The sequence below is a fragment of the Brachypodium distachyon genome, chromosome 2, assembly GCF_000005505.3.
Source record: "Brachypodium distachyon strain Bd21 chromosome 2, Brachypodium_distachyon_v3.0, whole genome shotgun sequence".
Taxonomy (NCBI): Eukaryota; Viridiplantae; Streptophyta; class Magnoliopsida; order Poales; family Poaceae; genus Brachypodium; species Brachypodium distachyon.
The window spans coordinates 53667887-53691523 of NC_016132.3; the positions used below are offsets into that span (position 1 = coordinate 53667887).

General features: G+C 47.4%; 5 protein-coding genes and 1 long non-coding RNA gene across 6 annotated transcripts; 4 read left to right on the forward strand and 2 right to left on the reverse strand.

Annotated features, from left to right (window-relative positions):
• The first annotated feature begins 963 nt into the window (after nt 1-963).
• Nucleotides 964-4768, forward strand: LOC100829997 (coronatine-insensitive protein homolog 1a). The gene is made up of 3 exons (XM_003564581.4): nt 964-1679; nt 3061-3535; nt 3624-4768. Exons 1-3 carry the CDS (start codon nt 1174-1176, stop codon nt 4425-4427), a joined length of 1785 nt encoding a protein of 594 aa, XP_003564629.1. The 5' UTR covers nt 964-1173; the 3' UTR covers nt 4428-4768.
• Nucleotides 4769-6102: 1334 nt separating this feature from the next.
• Nucleotides 6103-10739, forward strand: LOC104582904. Its single transcript, XR_002963978.1, has 5 exons — nt 6103-6399; nt 6499-6815; nt 6920-7097; nt 7174-7367; nt 7449-10739. It is a non-coding gene; the product is annotated as an uncharacterized LOC104582904 (long non-coding RNA).
• A 1874-nt stretch (nt 10740-12613) lies between these two features.
• LOC100830302 (transcription factor DIVARICATA) lies at nt 12614-14450 on the reverse strand. The gene is made up of 2 exons (XM_003564582.4): nt 13725-14450; nt 12614-13606 (listed from the first exon to the last, which is right to left on the reverse strand). The coding sequence occupies exons 1-2, from the start codon at nt 14192-14194 to the stop codon at nt 13150-13152; spliced, it is 927 nt and encodes a 308-aa protein (XP_003564630.1). The 5' UTR covers nt 14195-14450; the 3' UTR covers nt 12614-13149.
• Nucleotides 14451-16857: 2407 nt separating this feature from the next.
• On the reverse strand, nt 16858-17690 carry LOC104583351 (arginine-glutamic acid dipeptide repeats protein). Its single transcript, XM_010235249.2, has 2 exons — nt 17372-17690; nt 16858-17298 (listed from the first exon to the last, which is right to left on the reverse strand). The coding sequence occupies exons 1-2, from the start codon at nt 17633-17635 to the stop codon at nt 17020-17022; spliced, it is 543 nt and encodes a 180-aa protein (XP_010233551.1). The 5' UTR covers nt 17636-17690; the 3' UTR covers nt 16858-17019.
• A 416-nt stretch (nt 17691-18106) lies between these two features.
• LOC100830608 (pentatricopeptide repeat-containing protein At2g41080) lies at nt 18107-21424 on the forward strand. The gene is made up of 2 exons (XM_003564583.4): nt 18107-20355; nt 20687-21424. The coding sequence occupies exon 1, from the start codon at nt 18257-18259 to the stop codon at nt 20198-20200; it is 1944 nt and encodes a 647-aa protein (XP_003564631.1). The 5' UTR covers nt 18107-18256; the 3' UTR covers nt 20201-20355; nt 20687-21424.
• A 133-nt stretch (nt 21425-21557) lies between these two features.
• LOC100831417 (leucine-rich repeat extensin-like protein 3) lies at nt 21558-22992 on the forward strand. The gene has a single exon (XM_003564586.4). The coding sequence runs from the start codon at nt 21632-21634 to the stop codon at nt 22610-22612; it is 981 nt and encodes a 326-aa protein (XP_003564634.1). The 5' UTR covers nt 21558-21631; the 3' UTR covers nt 22613-22992.
• Nucleotides 22993-23637: the final 645 nt, after the last annotated feature.

The window sequence follows — 23637 nt, forward strand, 5'->3', positions numbered from 1 at the left end:
AACAATATTAATAGTCATCTTGGACCGTTATGGGGTCTGGGTTTTCCGAGCACCGGTAAGGATGGTCTCATGTTGTCCTGCCCCAACACCGAAGAGGCACGAGGTTTACATAGAGGAGATACTCCAACACCGCCTACCCCATCCGATCAACAAGGCACACATTTTCCTTTCTCAAGAGCGTCGCTGCTTTACTTGGTTTCCTCACCTTCAACAACGGGTTTTTTAGCCAAGAACGCTGACCAAGATATCCCTCCAAGCAAGGTAGTAGTGACCCCTATTGCTAGTATTGTCGTAGGGTTTGATGTGGACAACAAAAATGCTGAATTCTAATTGAAAAAAAACAGACCAACATGGTGTTCATGATAGGAAGACTGAAGTGTGGTCTTGCTCTAGCCCCACCTTTTTTGTATGCCCTACTTTGTTTTTGTCGATACCGTTATCTTTGGATTGCACGTCTCATCTTCGCGGGTTTCGTCGCTGACTATCATCGTCTCTACAACCCTACTTCGGCTTTTGTCAAAACCGCTAGGAAGTGAAATACTGTGATTTTGATATGAAGATCTGGCCGTGCACAAATTGAAATTTTTTAATGTATTGTTGGCAAATTTATATCCATACTCTATAATTTTCCCCCAAGTCATGCGATTCCTGGCTGACCAAAGTTTTACTTACAATCAAATTCGTATGATTTTATCACAGCAAGACTCATCTGATCGCTGTGGGCCATAGCAGATTAGGGCTAAAGCATGACAGAACCGTATGCATAACGTGGTGCGTAAGCTCGCTCGTCAGCGTTGTGCAGTTGAGCGGCTAGTATACTACGGAGCTACGCCTACTAGCCTTCGTACTGGTACTGTGCTGTACCCGGTGGGCGAAGCCATTTACCGCCTCCACCGGCGGGCTTACGTGGCGCGGCACCACCGGCCCACGGCCCAGCCGTGCACCAGAAAAACAAGTAAACGCTGCCTCTCCAATCCCCCACTCCCGTTCGCTCCTCTGCTACGCGGGGCTACGCTGCTGCTCTTCTTCATCTCGTTCCCTTCCCCCCTCCCTTCTCCCTCCAATAATTCCCGCAAGCCCACAGGGAAAGGGGAGAGGAATCTCCATGACCCCGTCTCCCGCCGGGTTCGAGCCAGATCTCCGGCGGGCCGGCCCCGCGCAGTAGCCGATCCGATGGGCGGGGAGGTGCCGGAGCCGCGGCGGCTCCACCGCGCGCTCAGCTTCGGCTGCGGCGTCCCCGACGAGGCGCTGCACCTCGTCATGGGCTACGTCGACGGCCCGCGCGACAGGGAGGCCGCGTCGCTCGTGTGCCGCCGCTGGCACCGCATCGACGCGCTCACCCGCAAGCACGTCACCGTCGCCTTCTGCTACGCCGCCGAACCCTCGCGGCTCCGCGCGCGGTTCCCGCGGCTCGAGTCGCTCGCGCTCAAGGGGAAGCCCCGCGCCGCCATGTACGGGCTCATCCCCGACGACTGGGGCGCGTACGCCGCCCCCTGGGTCGCCGAGCTCGCCGTGCCGCTCGACTGCCTCAAGGCACTCCACCTTCGCCGCATGACCGTCACCGACGCCGACCTGGCCGCTCTCGTTCGCGCACGCGGCCACATGCTGCTGGAGCTCAAGCTCGACAAGTGCTCCGGCTTCTCCACCGACGCCCTCCGCCTCGTCGCCCGCTCCTGCAGGTACTACGGGAGCTCTTAGCGCTCTCTCATGCTTTTCACAGGCACCCGTGCCCCTTTTTTTCCCCTCTTGCCTGTTGATGTGTGATGGCATGGTTGCAGTAATTCAGCAGTTGATCTTCTGCGCCTTTTCCTCGTAGAGGATTTAGGGATTGATCTGGGTGGAATTGATGATCTTTGTTAGGTGGTTTAGCTATATGGGGTAATGGATAAGGCTGGGCTACGTGTCAGTTTCTCTAATTAGTATCTGTTCTATCATGGGCATTGTGTGAGTCAAGACCCAGTTCACTCACTTTGTGGATTCACTGGAAGGAGGTGTCCAGTTAGCTTCCACCCGCAATTTATTTGGGTCATGCTGTCATAGCCCTTTGAATTTTCTACAACAAATTAATATGAGTAACTGTGCATGCAAAAGACTCTGCAGGAGGGAGAATTAGGAGATCTGGTGTTATTCTCTTGTTCACCTAGCGTTTCTTCGTAATATATGCCCGATTCGGATGTGTGAAGCCTCTAGTATGTAGTGATGATTCAAAAGCAGCTCAGAAGTCTCAGCTAAGTCAGGCTTAAGCAAACTATAAATTGAGGTAGCAGCAGGCAGGTGATCAATCTTCCCCAGGAGTACTAACATACAACTCTGATTGGGCTTGAACAAGACTACCTCCGTCCTGGCAGAACATACTTTTAGTGAAAAGTTGGAAGTTGGTGGTTTCTGTTATCAATCAATTCTATCATGATCAGATCAATGTGGCAATTTGTCGTGTCTTTCAGCCAACATCTTTTCCCTTCTGTTTTTTCAATTGGCAGAAGTCTTTTCCATGTGTCAATGTTAACTTTTCTTAGTATGAATTATGCAACTGTGGAGTTGTGTAAGGGATTTTTTTTCCCTAGCACGTTAGTATATGCTCAACGTATAGATCTATTTTGAACGTTCGAGCTTTTCCAAGTTCACCTATGTAAATGTACAAAGAAAATTTAGCATCCTAGATAGGATGAGTAATGCTTTAGGTAAGATACACATGCATGTACGGTATGCTCCTTTATGGTTAGAAATACCTTGCTGCAATCATTCCGATGACTGTTCTGCTGTTCTTATTTTTAATGGAAGATGACACAGAACTTGGGGGGTACTTGGACATGTTCATAAGGTTTTGTCTATGACCTTGTATGTTTCCTGGTTCAACAATAATTTGCTTTTGAACATTGGAGGCAATAAACACTCTGGATATAAGTTGTGTGCACTTTCCCTTATGTCTTAGCACACAACTGTTTCTAGGGTCCTTCAGCAAGATGGATGATCCATATTCTCACAGTGGTTTCATCATTGTCACTGCTATGATTGCATGCTTTTACCGCAGTAACATGTTATTCTAAATTATCTTGGCAGATCCTTGAGAACGTTATTTCTCGAAGAATGCTTCATTACTGATAAAGGTGATGAATGGCTTCATGAACTTGCTGCCAACAATTCTGTTCTGGTAACATTGAACTTCTACATGACTGAACTCAAAGTGGCCCCAGCTGATCTGGAACTACTAGCAAAGAACTGCAAATCGTTGCTTTCTTTGAAGATGAGTGAGTGTGATCTTTCAGACCTGATTGGTTTTTTTCAAAGAGCCAATGCATTGGAAGATTTTGCTGGTGGATCGTTCTATGAGGTAGGAGAGCTCACAAAGTACGAGAAGGTCAACTTTCCGCCAAGAGTATGCTTGTTGGGGCTTACGTATATGGGGAAAAATGAGATACCTGTTATTTTTCCTTTTTCTGCAAGACTTAAGAAACTGGACTTGCAGTACACTTTCCTCACAGCTGAGGATCATTGCCAGGTTATTTCAAAATGTCCGAATCTATTTGTTCTTGAGGTAATATTTCTCATATAGAGGTGCTGTATTGTGGTTGTCTGAAACCTGCGACACTCTCAATTTGCCTGACAATAAATTTTGTCCACAGGTGAGGAATGTGATTGGCGATAGAGGGCTAGTGGTTGTTGGTGATACATGCAAGAAACTGCGGAGACTTCGAATTGAGCGAGGGGATGATGATCCAGGCCTACAAGAAGAGCAAGGAGGAGTTTCTCAGCTAGGCCTGACAGCTGTAGCTGTTGGTTGCCGTGACCTGGAGTACATAGCTGCCTACGTGTCTGATATCACCAATGGGGCTCTGGAGTCTATTGGGACTTTCTGCAAAAATCTTTATGATTTCCGGCTTGTCCTACTCGACAGACAAAAGGAGGTAACAGATCTGCCACTTGACAATGGTGTCCGTGCTCTGTTAAGGAGCTGCACCAAACTCCGGAGATTCGCTCTCTACCTGAGACCGGGAGGGCTTTCTGACATGGGCCTTGAGTACATCGGGCAGTACAGTGGAAACATCCAATACATGTTGCTGGGCAACGTTGGTGAATCTGACCACGGATTAGTCCGCTTTGCAATGGGGTGCACCAACCTGCGGAAGCTTGAACTTAGGAGCTCTTGCTTCAGTGAGCGAGCTCTGTCCCTCGCTGTGCTCCAGATGCCCTCGCTGAGGTACATATGGGTGCAGGGGTATAGAGCGTCCCCAACAGGCGTTGACCTCCTCCTCATGGCTAGACCCTTCTGGAACATTGAGTTTACGCCTCCCGACATCGTGCGACACGTGACAGCAGATGGAGAACTCTGTGTGGATAGGCAACCCCAGGTTCTTGCCTACTACTCCCTTGCTGGAAAGCGACCGGATTGCCCTGGTTGGGTGATTCCGTTGCATCCAGATGCATGATTGTAAATACATCAAGGTTGTATGTACCTTATAGCCCCTTTGTCCCTGGGGGCAACGAACAGCGTCCGGGCATAGTATGGTTTTGTACGGAACTACGGATCTAGATCGTTAGATAGCTGCCTTTGTGCCGCAATAAGCTAGTACTGTAGCTGAGGTGTTGTGCAAATAAGTTGATGTTGTCACTCGTACTAGTGTGTAATTCCGGGAGGTATATACTAAGCTGCTATGTGCACTGTATGTAAAATCCTGGGTGCTAAGCTGCTCTGTGTACTATATGTAAAAAACATCTGGGAGGGTGTATGCTAAGCTGTTCTGTGCTTTGATCTGAGAGTTGTACTCCACCCCAAGATTCTCAACCGTGATGGGATTTACTGATTTTGCTTCTGCTTAAGACCACCGCACTGTGCTTTCCTTTTCCTTGACAAGGGGCGATGCATCTGACGTGCATGACCATGACTACAGTTTCCTATCAACACTAGGAAGGCGACGGCCACATCACACTTGGAGTTTTCCTGCGTGGATTGAGTACGTAGTCCCCGTGGCTAGCAGACGGAACAAGTGGCCGAGCACCCCGGAATCTGTGCTAACCTCACCAGGAACGCGACAACGTTGCGAACCCAACGGAATGGACGGACAAAAATGTAAGCCTGAAAACCACCTGGTTGGTGATGAGTTGTTGGGCTAGAAAACAAAAGGCGTAGATATGAGCTCCGCCCGGTAGTTTTTTTGAAATGGATCCGCCCGGTAGTTTACAAGTGAAGAAAATGATGCTTCTGTCCGCTTGTTCATGGAATGAACTTTCTGAGGAAGCGAGTTGATCTATCAGTCTCTCCGGCCTTTTGCTACCAGAAATGCCTATTTGCGATCTAGGTACGTGTGAACTCACTTTTCCCCCCGAAACTTAACAAAAAGAAATGGTATTATGATTCTAAAATTACTAAAATATCAAGCACTTAGACAATGCGTAGAAATTTAGCCCTTCAAGTTTTGGTTAAAAAAAGTTCGTTTTCAAGCAGTGTGAAATTCACAAATTGATTTATGTAACATGTTGTGCATAAATTATTGTGATCCACCGAGCTCAAATTATCATATTATTTTATGAAAATTTATATAAGGCTAAATTTCCACACGTTATCATCTATGTGAGGTTTTCTTTTACTTTATGGAACTTCAAAATTGACTTTAGCTAAGTTTAGAAAAAAAAAGAGTTCTTATGTTCCCAGCTTCCAAATTTCCAGACTATTTTGCTAGGTCTACTCTCTATTTTTTGGGAAATGCCATCATAGCTAGCTTTATTAATACTCAAATAATAGTAACATCATCTATGAGAAGAGGAAAAGAAATTTGGATGATGGTCCAGCCAAACATTCGGTAGGTAAATTGGATCTCGTGACCAACTTCAGTGGGCGCGGCTGTAAAAAAAAACTTCAATGGCTGTGAGTGCTTTTCACTCTTTTTTTTAGATGTTCGAGTTTGAGTTCAGAAGGGAACGAAGGAAAGAGAAACGGCCGGACGTCGGGACTCAAGAGTCATGTGACCTCTGGGGGTCGGAAAATAATCCTAAAAAACCTGGTCTTCTCTTCCAAGCTGAAAGATCACGTCCATCTTGTGCCACGTGAAAATCCACTGCATTATAATCATGATTTTTTTTTTCTCGCTCCCCGATGCTTTGAGATTAATTTAAAGGGCTAATCTGTCCACGTGGCTGGAGATATCCCGAGAGATCAGGTTTCTTGAGATTATTTTCCTGTCCAACTTGTCCAGGCAACAGGCGTCCTGCGTCCAGGGCTCCAGGCCTCACAAACATACGGGAGTGGCGCTGACGCCGACGGGATAAACGGTCGATGCTGCGTACGACAATGGACACCAGCCATTGCCTGTTGGTCACTCCGGAGGAAGCGCGACGGCGCCATCCACGGGCCAGAACGAACTCGGCGCCCAGGCTCGGACGTGTGTTTGTGCGATCGATCTGGTGCGTGCTCCTAGCCTGCTAGTGCTAGGTTCGATTTCCATCGACGGCACGAAGACGGAGATCGCACGCTCGTTTCTGACCTTCGCCGCTATCCTGCAGGGCCAGCAACCGCGACGGGCTCCTCGTGGTTATCCGGTTGAGTCTCGTTGATCCGATCTGCTGCTCCGGTAGTCCGGTGGTGGCGTGGGGTGCGATGACATCTCTGATTCTCCAGCCGCAACCTGTTTGATGATATGCGTCTGTGGGTTCTGCTCGGAGAACTCGCATGCCTTGCCTGCGCCAAGCACTCTTGCCAGGGTTGTAGGTGCACACGGTGGAGCCAATAGGAGGATGGAATACGGCTTGCGGTTATTTTTCTAGAGTTGTAGAAGTTGAGAGCGTATTGATCACATAACCTGATCATTTATCTCAGATGGGTACTAATGCTTGTTGTCCACTTACAAATGGAAAATGGCATGAGTCAAGGTGCTGTTGGATGTGAGCTGCCATATATGCTTATCAGCTTCTGAATGTTTTGCAGGAAATCTAATTAAGTTAGTGCGGCCTGTTTGTCAAGGGGAATGTTGATGCAAAAACCTGATTTGACTGAATGCTTATGAATTTCCTGGTTCAGAGTTTGTGTTGTTGGACTCAGAGGATTATAGAGTCAGCTCTGCTAGACAATTACCTCTGTCTCGTTGGTGGCATTGCATGGACAGGTTAGTCTGGAATGAACTTGTCAGATTTATCAGATGTTCATGTGAATAACCTCTGAACTTACTGCCTCTGCTTCAGGTGTCCTGGACCAATCAACATACAGTAATGCACTTATTTTGAAAAGGTTTCTGGGAAAACCTTGTATTCTTTGTGGGTATGGGGAGTGCTGCACTGTGTGACTTGTACGGAAGATTTCAACCACGACCTTTGCGTCTGAATTGTTTCAGTGTCCATTTTCGAATCCATCTGTACTAGACATATCTGTATACAAGGTCATAAACAGGACCGCACTTCTTAGTTTGTTTGATGAGGGATGCAGGATTGCCTGCTAATATTACTGTCTATCAGTGCAGGGTGTGGACGATATCTTGGTATGGAGGTGCTTCAGAAGATAAATATGATGGTAATCCGAAACCCCTTTGTTATAATGGTACATGTATGATAAATGTCATGCTAGTTTCATGCTCTTGCTTGGATCATTATGTGTTAGGATGTTCAGATTGTTGGTGTTACCACATGCAAGTAGTTATGCATGATACCCTTTATTGAAGTAAAGTAGCATGTTCAAAGCATATTGAAGACCATGATAGTATCCCTGTGAAAGGGAACTGAAGTTTTGCTTTAGGGGTGCTCAATGGCAGATATGTTTTAGATCATGGTTTTATTAGGAAAAAACAAAATTATTATGCATCTAGAGGCCCCAAATGATGAATTGTTGAGGAAAACGCACCCAACTAAATAATTATTTATAAATGCTGGAAATGCCAAGCATAAGCCTACATGTTCTTTTGGGGTGTGAAATCTGGATTTTTTGTGAAGCAATCAAATCAATCATAAAAAACAGTTCGATTATATTTCTATTGATTGACTACTATTGAAAAAAAGACTACTATTGAAAAAGCTATAGGAGAGGCTTATAGTAAAACGTAGTGTTAGAACATGCTTGTAACTCCCACGACATTCTTTTCTAGCTTTTACTATTAGTTTGTCTGTTGCAATCACGCATAGGCGGCTTTTGATTTGGGAGCACTTAAGTACAAACCATATAGAAAAACTGGAATGTCACGAAGTAAACTAATACTAAGGGCTGGAAGGTCTCATCCAACAGCTCCTTGCACTAAAAATAGTCCGATCTTTTTTGGAAGAAAAATAGATGGATTACAAAATGCAAATGAATGTCGCTGTTGGAAGAGTAATGCAACAACTTCGACACAAACCCTAACATCAGACCCTTGACAGTGCGCTGTTATCAGTGAATATCTGGGGGAAAATAAAGTACTCCCTCCGTCCAACAAAGGATGTCTCAACTTTGACTAAATTTGAATGCATCTATATGAAAATGCACAGACATGAAAACTGTTGTTTTCTGCAATAATAGCTGACCATATGGAGCATTGCAGCAATATGGTTCAACCAGATAGCTTTGTCTTATGCTTGAGCACACTTAATCCAGTCTATGCATAATTACAGGCCAAACAGTGAATGTAAATTCAATATTACCGTTTCAAGCATTTTACCTGCTTAAAATGGTTTACTAGGACAGTTTTATTCACTCAACCCTGCTATGGAAAAATGCAAATTACTAGTGTCGTAAGGAAAACGTTTGTTATGTATTCTACTGGTACAAGAGAAGTTATGCAACTATGCGAAGCTTACAAAAAGATAGACCTATCAATTGTATGTAAGAAAACATTTCTATATGTTTGATTTCTCACTAGTCACTCTACAAGCCTCGGGTTATTATACAAACAAAGTGGATTGAGGTTACAGAGTATCTGGTAAATTATGGAGAATGCATGTTTTCTCTTGTTCAAATTGCTCTCATGAAAGTTCATGTGTCAGTGTCACAGTAGAGGAACCCATGAGGCATGAGCTATGTGTGGTCCAGTCTTACTTGTAAGTTAGTCCATTTAATTGGTATAACTCTAGACCTTTGGCATTCCTGCTAGTTGAAAGGGCAGCCAGGGTTAGTGAACATCGTTAATTTTATGATAGTAGTGATAAGTGGTTCTTTCCCTATATTACCACCAATGTCACAATCTGTGAGTTGTGCACTCCTTTTTTTTACTCCACTAAATAGCCATGGCATATTTTCCTGAAATTATCTTGGAATACAGTATTTGTCACGAGCTCCAATTGTACTATAAGAAACGAGCTGTTGTAAGCGTGTCTCCCTTTGTTTTCTACATTTCATTATTATAGTTTTTATTTTATTTTATTCCCTTTTTTTATGCTTCAATCATCTTGCTTCTTTGCTACTACGAAATGTTCCTTGAACTGGCTCTATGTGGTGGCCATGAAAATCAGTTATTTGGGTCTACTTATTAATACAACATTTTGAGGTAACAGAAAGCGATCTCCAGAGGTAAGCAGATCCACTTTCTGATAAAAAAAATTCCAAGAAAAAGGAAATCACCCCATCACAGAATTTTAGTCTCTGCCAATAGCTTGTTAGCATTCAGCTTGTTGCAGCAGTGCACATTACTTTTTACCCGCTACTTTTTCTGCTTGATCAGTAAGGCCTTTAACTTTCACCGGGCCATTTTCACGCTTTTATCGTGCATGTTTAGTAGATATAGCTTAGTTTTCAACTGGCGCAGATGATATCTTTGCACCCTTTTTTGCCCTGAGTACAAGCACAACTATACTCGAAAAATAATAATAATAGATGCACCTTTTACCATGTTCTCTGTGGAAACATCATTTTCTTTTCAATTTTATGGGCACAACTATATTTGGAGTCCGCATATCCAAAGTAACCAAAGCTCCGGCATTCAAAGAGGTGTAATACTTGATGGCGCTGATCACACAAGCACAGCGCAATACCTGAATTAGGTCTCCCAGGTTCTGCTCCATATCACATAGTACCTTCTGAAAGGTCTGGCTTTATGAAAAGGAATGCCTGTTAGTTGGAGCATATTTAGTATATGTCCCTGGCTGCAAACTGATCCCTTGACATCGGGGTTGTGGCAATTGCTGACTATCTCTTTGGAGATGACGATTCTTCCGGCACCTTGTATGCGCATGGTATCCGCCAGTTGCATCAGTTACATTTTTACAAGGAGATGCTGAATATGATCACAGACCCATGAGCCTGAACAGAACATTTCAGGAACCACGATAACTGAGCTCCAGATATTGATAATGACATGGTGTTACTGGTATGTCATGTTCTTAAGCAATGATGTTCCATAGTTGTCTAACATTCTCTTGTGAGACATGTAGGTTATTATAACAGTATTCGGGGTTCCCTACTTGCATGCTTCATATGGGATAAGGTTTACCTGTGCCCAGTGCCCCAGTTCAATGATTCTGCATTTCTGCTACTCTAGTACTCTACAGACTACAGTACAGCAGTCGATTTGAAGTATGCAATATTTTAGCTGCCCGGGCATCAACCACAAGGAGCATGCCGGTGAACTACAGCATAATATTTGCAGACCTACTCTTGCAGTCCAGATGGGAGCACAGGACGCACCCTTCCTCGGTTCAAGAAAAATGCCTCATGCAGTGCGCGAGCGCGGTACAACAGGAGGTAATTAATTATAACAGCATGGATCACTAGTAGCTCTCTCTCTTTGTACGTTTATACCGCCCCGGGATTATGATATGTTTTGCCTTATTGCGACATGCACATCATGCCAGCATCCTTGTGGTCCGGTACTCCGGGCTGGGAAAGGTCGAAGGGGACTCGGAATCTGGAATCTCCAGGCTACGCTTGTAACACTCCCCAACTATACCAGCCAATTGCAAGGAATCTGAATATTTCTGCAAAGGCGAACCTCTATACACGACAGTTGACGCGTCCAAAAGCCCAATGGCGGATCAATGACCCGAAAGGGATACCACTCTCAGATTCTCAGTGCCGCCACTTTCACCTCGCACGAACAAAAGTCGCGGGCGCAGAACACGAGCTGGTGCGAGTTGCGACACTGATACTCTCCCGTCCCCGTCTCGCATATGGTGGTCACTATTCCAAAATTAAATTAAATTTTGTGGTCACCACTGCCACTCCGCCGGGAAGAGAAGAATTCAGAGAGGCCAAAAAAGAAGAAGCGGAGAACGTAAAACGAAAGCAACAGCCACTTCTTCCCCCCGCCTGTGTGCGTCGAGTTGGATTTGCATGAATCTTGCGTGCCCTTGTGCTCCCGGGGGCCCTGCGGCCGCAACCCGCAAGTTGCAGCGGGGGGGCTTGAGCCAGTGCGGCTGGCTGGCACTGGGACGTATTATGAGTGTGAGCATCGCGGCATGCTGCAGCCACACACGCAGGCCATGCATGCATGATGGCAGATGCAGAGCAGCAATGGCCGCCCAAGGCGATTAAACAAAAGCCGAACGGTCAGCTGCAGAGGGGACACCAACCATCTCGTGTGATTCAGAGACGGCCCGTGTGATGCTGGCTTTGTAACGACGATGATTAGTTTTAGTCTAGTTTTCAGATCTGCTTTCTACGCTTTGTCGTGGCCGGGAAAAGACGGCTCATTTGCCGCCTCAGCTTATTTATAATAGTGTGGGCTAATGCTGAAGGATTGGCCGGGCAATAGCAGGTGACCCGTCAAGGAGAAAGCAGAGTGATCAGCTCAGGTGCTAGTAGCTAAAGAGGGACTTGACAGAAGTCGAAGAACTGAAATCAGCTGGGAATCGTCGGCGCCGGGGAGGAGAGATACAAGAATCAGTGTACTGCTGCGATCGCGTCCGTTGCAACCGCCTCGAGACCGGCCGTGTAACAGACAAAACAGTACTACACGCCTCCGGAGATGGCAAAGGACCGTAGCGGAGAGGCATCAGAGGCATGTGCCGCTGTCATGTGTGCAAGTTGGGTAACGCGTGAATGAACGGGTGCAAGTTTGTAGGGCGCCGTGGCCTTTCTTTGGAATGAAAAGACGACAGTGAGAAGGACACGGGGTTTTGGGGCATGTGTGTGGTGTGATGCCTTTTGCTTGCTTGGTGGACCTCCAACTCATTCCCTACTAGTAGTAGAGAGTAGTTGTAGGAGTATGTTGCAACTGAGTACAGCGTGCCAGCCACTATCAGGCAAGGTTCGTCTCGTTCCAGCCGAAATGATTGACGAATCAAATCAGAACTCTCCTTCTCTCAGCAACTGGCCAACTGGAGCCAGAGGTGAGGCGATGCTTTCAATTGCATGGAATCGTAGCAGAGCCAACACCTTCGCATGGGCAACGGGAGCAAGAAGCACGAGCATGGGCGTATAAGCCGTGGGGGCAGCTGCCCCCACTCGATTTTTTCACTCCCTTTGTACCAAGCTTGGGTATATTTTTTCACTCCCTTTGGAATGAAAAGACGACAGTGAGAAGCTGCCGTCCTGGATCCGCCCATGAGCACGGGGTTGAGTAATTTATGCTTCTCTGGCTAGCGCAGAGCACGATTGGGCGTTAATGAGAAATCCAGACACTGAGACCGTCTGATTCCCAGCCACAACGTGGGGTACTTGTGCTCCCAGGTTTCATCTCTACTGGAACGATGTCTAGGCAAGCAGCTCATGATGAAGGATTTCATGTCAGCGAGAGCCTAACGAAATTTGAACTTCTACGGCGATCCAACAATGGCCGAGAGATCTTGTGAATTCTTACAGGCATCAAATTTTCATGCTCCCCGTGCTACCCTATATCAGTACATAGCATCGCGATAATACACCGGTGCCCCTGATCCAAGCCGCCGGCGACACTGGAGAACAACGACAGGCTTTATCAAGTGCTTATTTCAATACAGAGGAAGAAGTTCTTGGCCCGACTGTATTATGTACACTGGAGTACTGGACGGCACGTCGACGGATTCTCGAGGTTTTCCATGAGCACAGTCTCAGGGAGAGTGCAGCAGCACGCTCAAGGCCGTGTCACTCTCAGATCAAGGGAGTATACGTGGTGCCATCATCCGGACACACGAGCACCAACTCTGCAACCAAGCTGTTCCCGAGGCAAGGAAGCACGCACGCCCGCCTGAGTCTTGGCCCGTCCCTGCAGGTGCTGTCGCGCTCGCGCCCGGGGATCGATGATGCGGTTTTGGCCGCGGCAGGATGTCAGGATCGATGCGCCGTCACAGCTGGCCGCATTGCATCTGCAGGAGGTCGAGGCCCGTGCTGCCGGCCATGAAGGAGCTCTGCTGCTCGAGCTTCACGCTGCCGTAGGGATGATGGCTGCTGATAATAGTGCCGGGCGGCAAGAAGTGCCGGTGCCGGCCGAGCGACGGTGGCGAGAGCGAGGAGGGCTTGGCGTCGACGTGGGCACCGAACTGGCCGTCCGAGGCGGTGGTGAGCGCGGACGGCGAGGTGCTGCCGTGGCCGTGGTCGTCGTCGGGCAAGTTGACGATGGTGATGTCGTGGATGCTGGCGCGGCGCTTGCCGTCCTTGCCGCCGCCGCCGGAGCTGCTGAGCCGGTTGAAGTACTTCTGCGCGTGGCTGGCCACCTGCGTCGGCGTGCGGCTCGTCACGTAGCTGCGCGAGATGTTCCTCCAGTCCCCTCTCCCGTACTTCTTCAGCCCCTTCAAGAACAACCTGTAATTCACACGCAGGAAATTCAGCAAACGCGCGCGATCAAAATCTCCCCAATTACTACCTGACACAGTACGATGGCTCTGAAAAATCTTTGATCGCTCCAATCGAGCTTATATACCTGTGCTCCTCCTCCGTCCAGGCGACGCCCTTCTTCCGCTCCTTGTCGGCGCGCCCGCCGCGTCTGAGGAAGTAACCGCGCCCCCTGAACCCGCCGCCGTCGTCCCAGTCGAGGGTGAACCCGGCGGACGAAGGGGGCGACGCGTCGTGGTCGTGGTCGTAGCGAGGGAACGGGACGAGCCCGGCCTCGATGAACCCGACGTCGTTCTCGAGGGCCCTGAAGTGGCTCACCACTTCCGCGACCGTCTTCTCGGGCAGCATCAGCGCGACCATCTCCCACCCGTCCGGCGCGCCCAGGTCGATCGCAGCCAGCGCCTCCTCGAACACCTTGTTCTCCTCTGCCGTCCAGGCGCCGCCGCCGCCCCCGCTAGCGCCCCGCCGGTCGGCCTGCGCGAACCAGCTGTTGCACGGGTGCGCGGAGAAGAAGGACGCCGGCGGCAGGAGCACATCCGTCCACGCCTCCGCCATCATGTCGGCCTCGCTAGTTCCGACAGTGTGCCACGGGTGCGCGGAGAAGTAAGACGGCGATGGACAGGGGAAGAAAAGAAAGAGGCGAAAGGGGTAGGTGGAAGGAGGCGTGCCTATATAGGAGGACCACGAGATTCCGATGGACTGCGAAAATGGCTGGAGTTTTGTTCTGCGTCCACTGTTGGAGGCGTTAACAGAAGATGATGAGCTATAAGTGGTTGCTTGTGATGCTATCAAAAAAAGAAGCGGTTGCTTGTGATTGGGCCTTGGTGGAGTTTGTGGTCTCTCAACTAAGTAGAAGAGTTGCTCTAAAAAAAAAAACTAAGTAGAAGAGTTGACGTGAGAAGGTCAGGGGAGAAGCATGTTTATCTAAATTTAAACATCCCCTAAAAAAATCTAAATTTAAACATGTGACAGGTTTTACCCATTTAACAAAATAGCCTGTTTTTTAACATGTTGAGCCCACTTTTTATGGTTACGTGGCAAGTCAAAGCCGTCCACGTTTGAAATGTACTTTGCTATGCAACTTTCTCCCTCCCTATACCAAACTTGATACACAGTTCTGACCGTTTTATAGCCCGCTAACCACACCATTCCGCGTGTCTTGAAATGTTTAGGTTCACAACGCTGAGCGGAGGATTCGATACAGACAGGGCGACAACGGAAATAATAGGGCTCAGCCCTAGCAATTGGCTGAATCTTTGCCTCCTCTATGTAACGAAATCGTGACGCATCTTTCTCTTCCCCTAGTCCTTACATTTTTTTTTCCTGTTTTAGAGCGATTCCGCCCGGGAAAAAGGGTTGAAGTTGCGAATAGGTCTCGTATAGGGAAGGGAGAAAGCGATAAACCAAAATACGCTACCAATGTGAATGGTTTTGATTTGCCACGTAACCGCGAAAAATGGGCTCAACATACCAGAAAACAAGAAATTTTGTGAAATGAGTAAAATGTGTGACAGTTTTTTTTAAATGGGGTAAACACTGTCTCTTACTCCATCCGTTCTTAAAAATAAGGCATATTTTGTTTCCTTTGACCAAGAATTAGTCTATTACCCACTCCGATACATAATAATTGTCGGTGGTTTAGTACAAAGTAAAGTTGATTATGGTTATGATATATATCGTTGATGGACTAATACTTGGTCAAAGACTCGGTTAAAGAAAACAAAATACGTCCTATTTTTAGGAACAGAGGAGTATTACAAAAATGGGGATAAAAAGTCCCCTGTTGTATCCACCTATGATTCCAATTAAATATATTTCAAGGACTTTATCTACTACACTATATTATGGCAAAATGGGCATGGTCTGAAATAGCTTCATTGGTCCTATCTTTTTTTTTAAAAGAGTCCTATCAGTTTGTTTAAAAAATTAAGCCAAATGGGAAAGAAATTTCAACTTGCTGTATTGGCCATTTCAAATAGGTTCAATTATCCGATCAGTTTACCCAAAATTTGAAAACAAAGGAGAAAGGAATTTCAACTCGATGTATTTTACATGTCGAACGGTTGCGGCCAGTGTTGCGGTGTTGCCAGTTGCCACAGCCCACGTGAGACGACAAATCTTGGCGTACAAACTTGGTTACGAGGTGTTCGACACTTGGGAGTATTGCCAGTTTAGTTCATAATTTTTTGCGCCAGTAGCCCCCTCGCTCACCGTTTTGACAAAAGTAGCCCCCTCCCAAAAGAATTGACAAAATTAGCTTGGCGGAAGGCCCAAAAGGCGCCACGTGGAGCCTTCCGCCAACTGAGCCGGACGCCGATGCTTCGTGACAATGCGAAAGGCGGAAAGCGCTTTCCTCCATGCATGGGCTTTTTTAGGCTAGTAGGGCCCCCTATCCTCTGCGCCTGTGGGCCAAAAGGGACACCAGGGTCCTTCCCTCCAATGCCATGGGCGGAAGGCCCCAAGATTCCAAAGCAACTTCCCTCTGTTTCCGTGAGATGCGACGGCACCCGTAGCAGTATCCTCGTCTTTTTCCGTGTGAAGCAACGTGCCCACCTTCCGCCCATGCCATTACCGGAAGAGGCTTTTTCCCGCCCGTCTCAGGACACTCGACTCTTTTTAACACTCCCTCCTTCTTACCACTCTCGCACAGGCGCATTCCCATCTACCCCATTTTCTCGGCTTGTATTTCTTCTCAGCTTCTTCCGATGTGTTTTTGGGCTTAGAGTTGATTTATGTAGGGACGAAGTGATGGATGAAGGTAAGGTTGTGTTTCTTTCGTTACATGCATGCTGTTTTTCTTGTGTTTATTATTTCGTTAACGATGATTTAGGGAGTTCATAATCAAGGTAACGATGTATTTCATAGACATTGTCAACACGAGTTTCTTGGACGTTACAAACTGCATCAAGGTTGAGTTTGGTTCTGAGATGGCATCGAAGAAGCTGATCGTTGAAGCATTGATAGTCATGAGCACCGTCACCACTCACTTACTCCGCACCAACCCACAAGCACCGTCACCACTCACTTACTCCGCCGATCACTGCGTACGAAAAAAAACAAAAGCACGGAAAACTACAACAGGGAGAGGGAGAGGAGAATGATTATGCTACTGTATGTAATGTATATCTTCTGTTGCGACTTTTCTTTAAATAATTGCCATGGACGTCGACCAACTCTTTATAACTGACTTGATTATTTAATTTGCTGGAAGATAGGATAACTTCGATTAAAAAACATCAAGGGATATTACAATAGAGACAGGGATTAAAAACAATATGGGATATTACAACACAATACCGGAATTAAGATACGGTGCCGAAATTAAGATACGGTGCAACTGGAACTACGATACATTGTGGGATTCTACGGAGTTTCCCTTTCCCTTACCATCTGCAGCGTCTTCCTGCGCACGTCACGCCCTCTCTCTCTTCCTCTCTCTCTCTCTCCGCCTCGCAAAGCTCCTTCTCTTCACGTTCCTTTTCCTCTTTCTTCTGGCGTTGCTCCTCTTGCCAGCGCTTCATCTTCTCTGCCGCCTCTTCACGGCGTGTCGCAGCATGGAAGTTTTCCCATACTACTTTGTGGTCGTACTTGATGTCATATTTCGCCCACGCCGGCTGCTCATGGTCGATCCACTCGTAATACGAACAGAGGGGCGGAGGAGACTACAACACAAAAATATTATGGTCAATCATATGCAACAAACAGCAAACTTGTCTCATAGATGTTGGAACGCACCGGTGGTTGCTCGTACACGTTACGTTTTGGGGCCGGATCATGAGCATAATTTGCACACATGAAAAACCGCCGACCTTTAGTGTACGAGAAGGGATCATCCGCAGTTTTTGCCTTGCAAAGATCGCCGCACCAACACTTAGGAAATTCATCTCCTTCTTCCACCGTCGCGGGCATCTTCTTCTTCGGCATCGGATCAAGGTCGGACGAAGCCATGCCTAACTTTGAAGGAATTACACGAATCAAACCAATGCAACAAAAATACATCCTTTCTTCTACCAGCAGCAACACAACCAAGAAACCAAGAAGAGATAAAGAAGAGGGAAAGATTTGCTCGATGAAGAGCCAAGCCAACCCGGGTGAATCTTTTATAGCGCTAGTGGGTGCACTGGGGCGGGAAAAAAGCCATTCCGCCAATGCAAATGGCTGAAAGGGCTTCACCTGGCAAGATTTGATTCTCTGGTGCTGGTGTCGCATCTCACGGAAAGAAAAACGATGTGGCTGCGCAATCTCGTCGCAAGGAAGATGCTGGACGTGGGAATCTTGGGACCTTCCGACAGGCGCAGAGGATAGGGGGCCCTACTAACCTAAAAAAAACCATGCATAGTCTTTCCTCCAATGGGGAAAGCGCTTTCCGCCTTTCGCATTGTCACGAAACATCCGGCAGAAAGGCTCCACGTGACGTCTTTTATGTCTTCCGTCAGGCTACTTTTGTTGATTCTTTTGGGAGGGGCTGCTTTTGTCAGAACGGGGTGAGCGAGGGTGCTACTGGCTCAAAAATTACGTTTAGTTCAGTCCGTTAATTCACCGCATCAAAACTCGCCATGCTTCAGGAGGCCGCGGCGGCCACCGCCACGGCCGCGTCTTAGCACTGTCGGTCACACGGCCATGGCCAGGCAGGCACTGAAGAGGGTCAGCACCGGGCCACGGGAAGCCAAGGACGAGTTCATCCGCCTCTGCTCAAGCGGCCGCCTCAAGGATGCCCTCCACCACCCCTTCCGCGGCGTGCTCTGGTCGGATGCTAGCCTCTTCTCCCACATCTTCCGGGCCTGCCGCGCCATCCCGCTCCTCCGCCAGCTCCACGCCTTTGCCGCCACCTCTGGCGCCGCCGCCGACCGCTTCACGACAAACAACCTACTGCTCGCCTACGCGGATCTCGGCGATCTCCCCACCGCGCGTCATCTGTTCGAGGGAATTTCCAAGCGGAACGTCATGTCCTGGAACATTCTTATTGGCGGGTGCATCAAGAATGGTGACCTTGGAAGCGCGCGGGAGCTGTTCGACAAAATGCCCACGAGGAATGTCGCGACCTGGAATGCCATGGTCGCTGGGCTCACCAACGTAGGGCTTGATGAGGACAGCTTGCAGTTCTTCCTCGCCATGCGGAGGGAGGGAATGCATCCTGATGAGTTTGGCCTTGGGAGCGTGTTCAGGTGCTGTGCGGGGCTCTTAGACGTTGTCTCCGGGCGCCAGGTCCATGCATATGTTGTGCGGTCTGGGATGGACAGTGACATGTGCGTTGGGAACTCGTTGGCTCACATGTACATGCGGTGTGGGTGCCTCGCAGAAGGAGAGGCTGTTCTCCGAGCACTTCCTTCTCTTACAATTGTGTCATTCAATACCACAATCGCTGGTAGGACGCAGAATGGAGACTCGGAGGGAGCGCTGGAGTATTTCTCCATGATGAGGGGTGTTGAGGTGGCGCCGGATGTGGTCACATTCGTTAGTGCTATTTCCTGTTGCTCAGACTTGGCAGCTCTTGCACAAGGTCAGCAAGTTCATGCTCAGGTTATCAAGGCTGGAGTTGACAAGGTTGTGCCAGTCATAACATCCCTTGTGCATATGTACTCTCGGTGCGGATGCTTAGGTGACTCAGAAAGAGTTTACGATGGTTATTGTGGATTAGATCTTTTCCTTCTCAGTGCAATGATCTCAGCATGTGGGTTCCATGGACAAGGACATAAAGCAGTTGAGCTGTTTAAACAGATGATGAATGGAGGTGCAGAACCTAATGAGGTTACTTTCTTGGCCCTGCTATATGCGTGCAGCCATAGTGGTCTGAAAGACGAAGGCTTGGAGTTCTTTGAGCTTATGACTAAGACCTATGGATTCCAACCAAGTGTGAAACACTATAATTGTATTGTGGATCTTCTCGGACGATCAGGTTGTCTAGATGAAGCAGAGGCCCTTATCTTGTCAATGCCTGTACGTGCTGATGGGGTCATATGGAAGACACTGCTGTCTGCTTGTAAGACCCAGAAGAATTTTGACATGGCCGAGCGGATAGCAGAACGAGTCATTGAGTCGGACCCTCGTGATTCTGCACCTTATGTTCTGCTGTCAAATATTCGAGCTACCAGCAAGAGATGGGGAGATGTCACCGAGGTAAGAAAAATCATGAGGGAGAAGGACATTAGAAAGGAACCTGGTGTCAGCTGGGTGGAGCATAAGGGTCAGGTGCACCAATTCTGCACTGGAGATAAATCTCATCCACGACAAGGAGAGATCGATGAGTACTTGAAAGAAATGATGGGCAAGATTAGGCAATGTGGCTATGCTCCGGACATGACCATGGTGTTCCATGACATGGAGGATGAGGAGAAAGAAGTTAGTTTGACTCACCACAGCGAGAAGTTGGCCATAGCATTTGCTTTTCTGAACTTACCTGAAGGAGTTCCTATCCGAGTAATGAAGAATCTACGTGTGTGCGATGACTGCCATGTAGCTATCAAGTTGATATCCCAGGTAACTGGTCGAGAGATTGTGGTCAGAGATGTAAGCCGCTTTCACCATTTCAGAGATGGCAGGTGCTCTTGCGGAGATTATTGGTGATCGGAACACTCTATACTGTGGTAATATCTTTCACATCTGCTGCGGGGAACAAGATCCAAACACTTGTTTCATGCCACATTTTGATGCCACTCAACTGTGGGAATGGGAACAAGATTCGGACACTTGGTTCATAGACTTGTTTTGACTTTCAACTGGTCTGTACCAAATTTCCTGTATTTTATACATCATAAGTAATTTATCATCTGGAAATCATAAAAGCTCTTGACTCTGTGATTCTTAATAAAGGGCATTCACTCTCAAACTCAAACAAGAAACTGCCTATATAACCAAATAAGTGATGGACTAGCATTGTTGACCAATTCTTGGTAAAATCCTGAAGTTTATTATATGCCTTTTAAATGGTTAAATATTTTTGGCCTGTGCTGGAATAGAAGATTTGGTTTTCTCTCTGACTAATTATCTGGTTGTCGTTTGCCCATATTTCATCTGTTGCTAATATATAAATTAATAAAAAATTCTACTCAGGTTGGTGATGAGAGTTAGAGATTGTGCTGCCGGGCCTCTGATCTTTCCAAGAACGTGCCAGCAGAAATACTGCAACTATAGTTGCAGCAACAATGACATGAAGGTGCATAATTTAAGGCAAGTCTCTTTTGCTTGTCATGCAATATTTCTCTTGGAATGTGAAGTGACATTGCTTTTGTTTTTCTCGACTGGATGTTTATTTTGGTAAATAAGAAGGCCACAGCCCACAGTTAGTTACAAATATGGACCATATAATAAATTTCATTTTAATCTAGTTATACGTTAAAATTAATCTTTGTATTATTCTTATGCCTTGGCTGTTCTTGTTGTTTGGTTTTGAATGAAACTGGTAATCACCTGTTCGTTTATTCCTTGTCTTCTTTTTTCTCGCGGAGGAATACTGTTGGGCATGTACAATGATTGATAAGACTGTCTTATCTTAGGCATTCCACGTCAATTAGAAAATACAACAAAACATGTTATACAATGGGTTATCTCTTAATGTTCTATCTTAGAATTAATGTTTAGATGAATAAAATTAACTAGTAAATGCTAAAAAAAATGAATCTAGTACAATGATAAATTTGCCTTATCTTTTTCTTATCATTCTTGTAAAAAGATCATCTTTTAATTAAGAGAAGGCTTGTGTCTTTTCTTCGTTTCTATCTCTTTCACGTCAGATTTTATCTTACGTGGCATCGCACTAGTATTTTTGTTCTTCCATTCGGAACGGGCTGGTCGCCGAAACAACCGAGCCCAATTGGTGCCCTTCGGACACACACTGGCTGGTTGGGCTCTATTTTCCAGTCTGCGCCTCTGCGTATTGTCACAGCACTGCAGCTAAAGTACCCGTACTTCAGCAGCGAGCTGAGGCATAAAAACAGTGACTCGTCACCTACCCCAGCAGCAGCAAGCGCGAAGACCAGAGCACTGCTCCACCGCGCCATGGCTTCCCAGTCTCCCCCCGCCCCCCTCCACCCACACCAGCTGCAGCAGCAGCCGCTTCCCCCGCACCAGCACCCCCACCCGCAGTACCAAGCTCCGCCTCCGTCGATGCCTCCGCCGTCAGGGGCGCCGCCAAAGACCATGGATCTGGAGGTCATCGTCGTTTCGGGTAAGCACCTCAAGAACGTCAACTGGCGCCGCGGCGACCTCCGCGCCTACGCCGTCGCCTACCTGGATCCCTCCCGCCGCACCGCCACCCGCCCCGACGACGCCGGTGGATGCAAGCCCGCGTGGAACGAGCGCATCGTCCTCCCACTCCCGCCCCACCTATCTCCGCACGACCCCTCGCTCCTCCTCTCCATCGACGTATTCCACTCCAAACCGTCCGATTCGCCCAAGCCGCTCGTCGGCTCCGCCCGCTCGCCTCTCCGCGAACTCCTCTTCCCCGCTAACCCTAACCCTAGCTCCGACTCCGTCTCACCTCTCATCACCCTCCCGCTCCTCCGTCCATCTGGCCGCCCCCAAGGCAAGCTCCGCATCCGCCTCGCCCTTCGGGAGCGCTCGCCTCCTCCTCCTGAGCCGCAGTATCCGCCTCCTTCCTCCTCCCCCTACTATTTCCCACCACCTCCGCCTCCCACCTACTCGGCCCCGCCACAGTACGGCTCAGAGCAGTACTACCGTCCCGGTGGGTACTACTCTGCGCCACCGCCTCCATCCCAGTACGAGTACACCACAGGGCCCTCTGCACCTGTGGACTACAGCAGGCAGTATGAGCAAAGAGCAAGGACTGAGGGTGGGACTGGCAGTGGAAGGTATGGAGTAGGCACTGGGCTTGCTGTGGGTGCCGTTGCTGGGGCTGTTGGGGGGCTTGCGATTGATGAAGGTGTGAAGTACAAGGAGGAGAAGGCGGCAGAGAGGGTGGGGGAGAAGGTGGCACCAGCTGGGAGGGATGATTACAGCGAGTATCGTGGAGATTATTGATTGGAGTTCACGTGAGTGAGGATGCACTGTGAGTTGGTTCTTCTCATTTCCTGTCAACGTGGGAATAAAGTTGCAGTTTGGTTTCGTGGTTTGCTCTGTATATGTATATATTTGCTCAGGGATGTGAATTATCATGGTACCTGTGCTTATGACTTGTGTTTTACGACATTTGTGTGTATCAATGTATCATAAAGGTTTGGTGATTAGCTTTGAATCTGTACCTGTAACTTGAGCTCACACTGTTTAGTTATCTCTTCTCTGAGTTGTGTCTTGTCCATTAGGTTCCGTATGTGCTTGGCATTGTGATGAACTCTAATTGTATGGTGTTTTAGTCAAATTATATTACTTTGTGGAACAGGAACAGAATAGCAAATTTGTTATGGGTATTTGCTGGTACAGTCCCATCTATATGTACATTGCAAGTTTGCATCATACTGCACTGTTTTCTATGATTACCCTGTGCAGTATTTGGCATTTAAAAGCTACAATATCTTTATCTTTACTCTTATAAAGATTCGAGTAGGTGGTCATCCGGTCACTCAACCAAGACTACCCCTTAGATTGTCAGGAAGTCATCATTATTGCCCATCCATTATATCTTTATCTTTGCTCTTATAAGAGTTTGTGGTGATCCGTTCACTCCACCAAGACTATTCGTTAGATTGTTACCGTTATGGCCCATGTTTCATGATCTTTTGATTAAAGGTGTGGTTGGTGTATATTGTGAGATTATTGTTACTTACTTAGCACAAATTTAGGGGATACATGAGGGAGCAAACATTTAAACAACTCCTGTTTAGTTTTGAAATTCCGTAGCAAGGCACGTGCATTTAGCTAGTAATTAGAACTGTCACACTTCAATTTATGTTGCAGTTTTGTACGGTAGTTGGTGAAGGATTGAAACTGGTCCTCAGAAAGCTAGCTCGCGTTGCATAGATTTTTTGCAGAATATATCTAGCATTTTAAGAGAAAACGTAGACATTCTTTTTTGTTTCTTACAACTTCCAAATGCTATAGTATAGTCC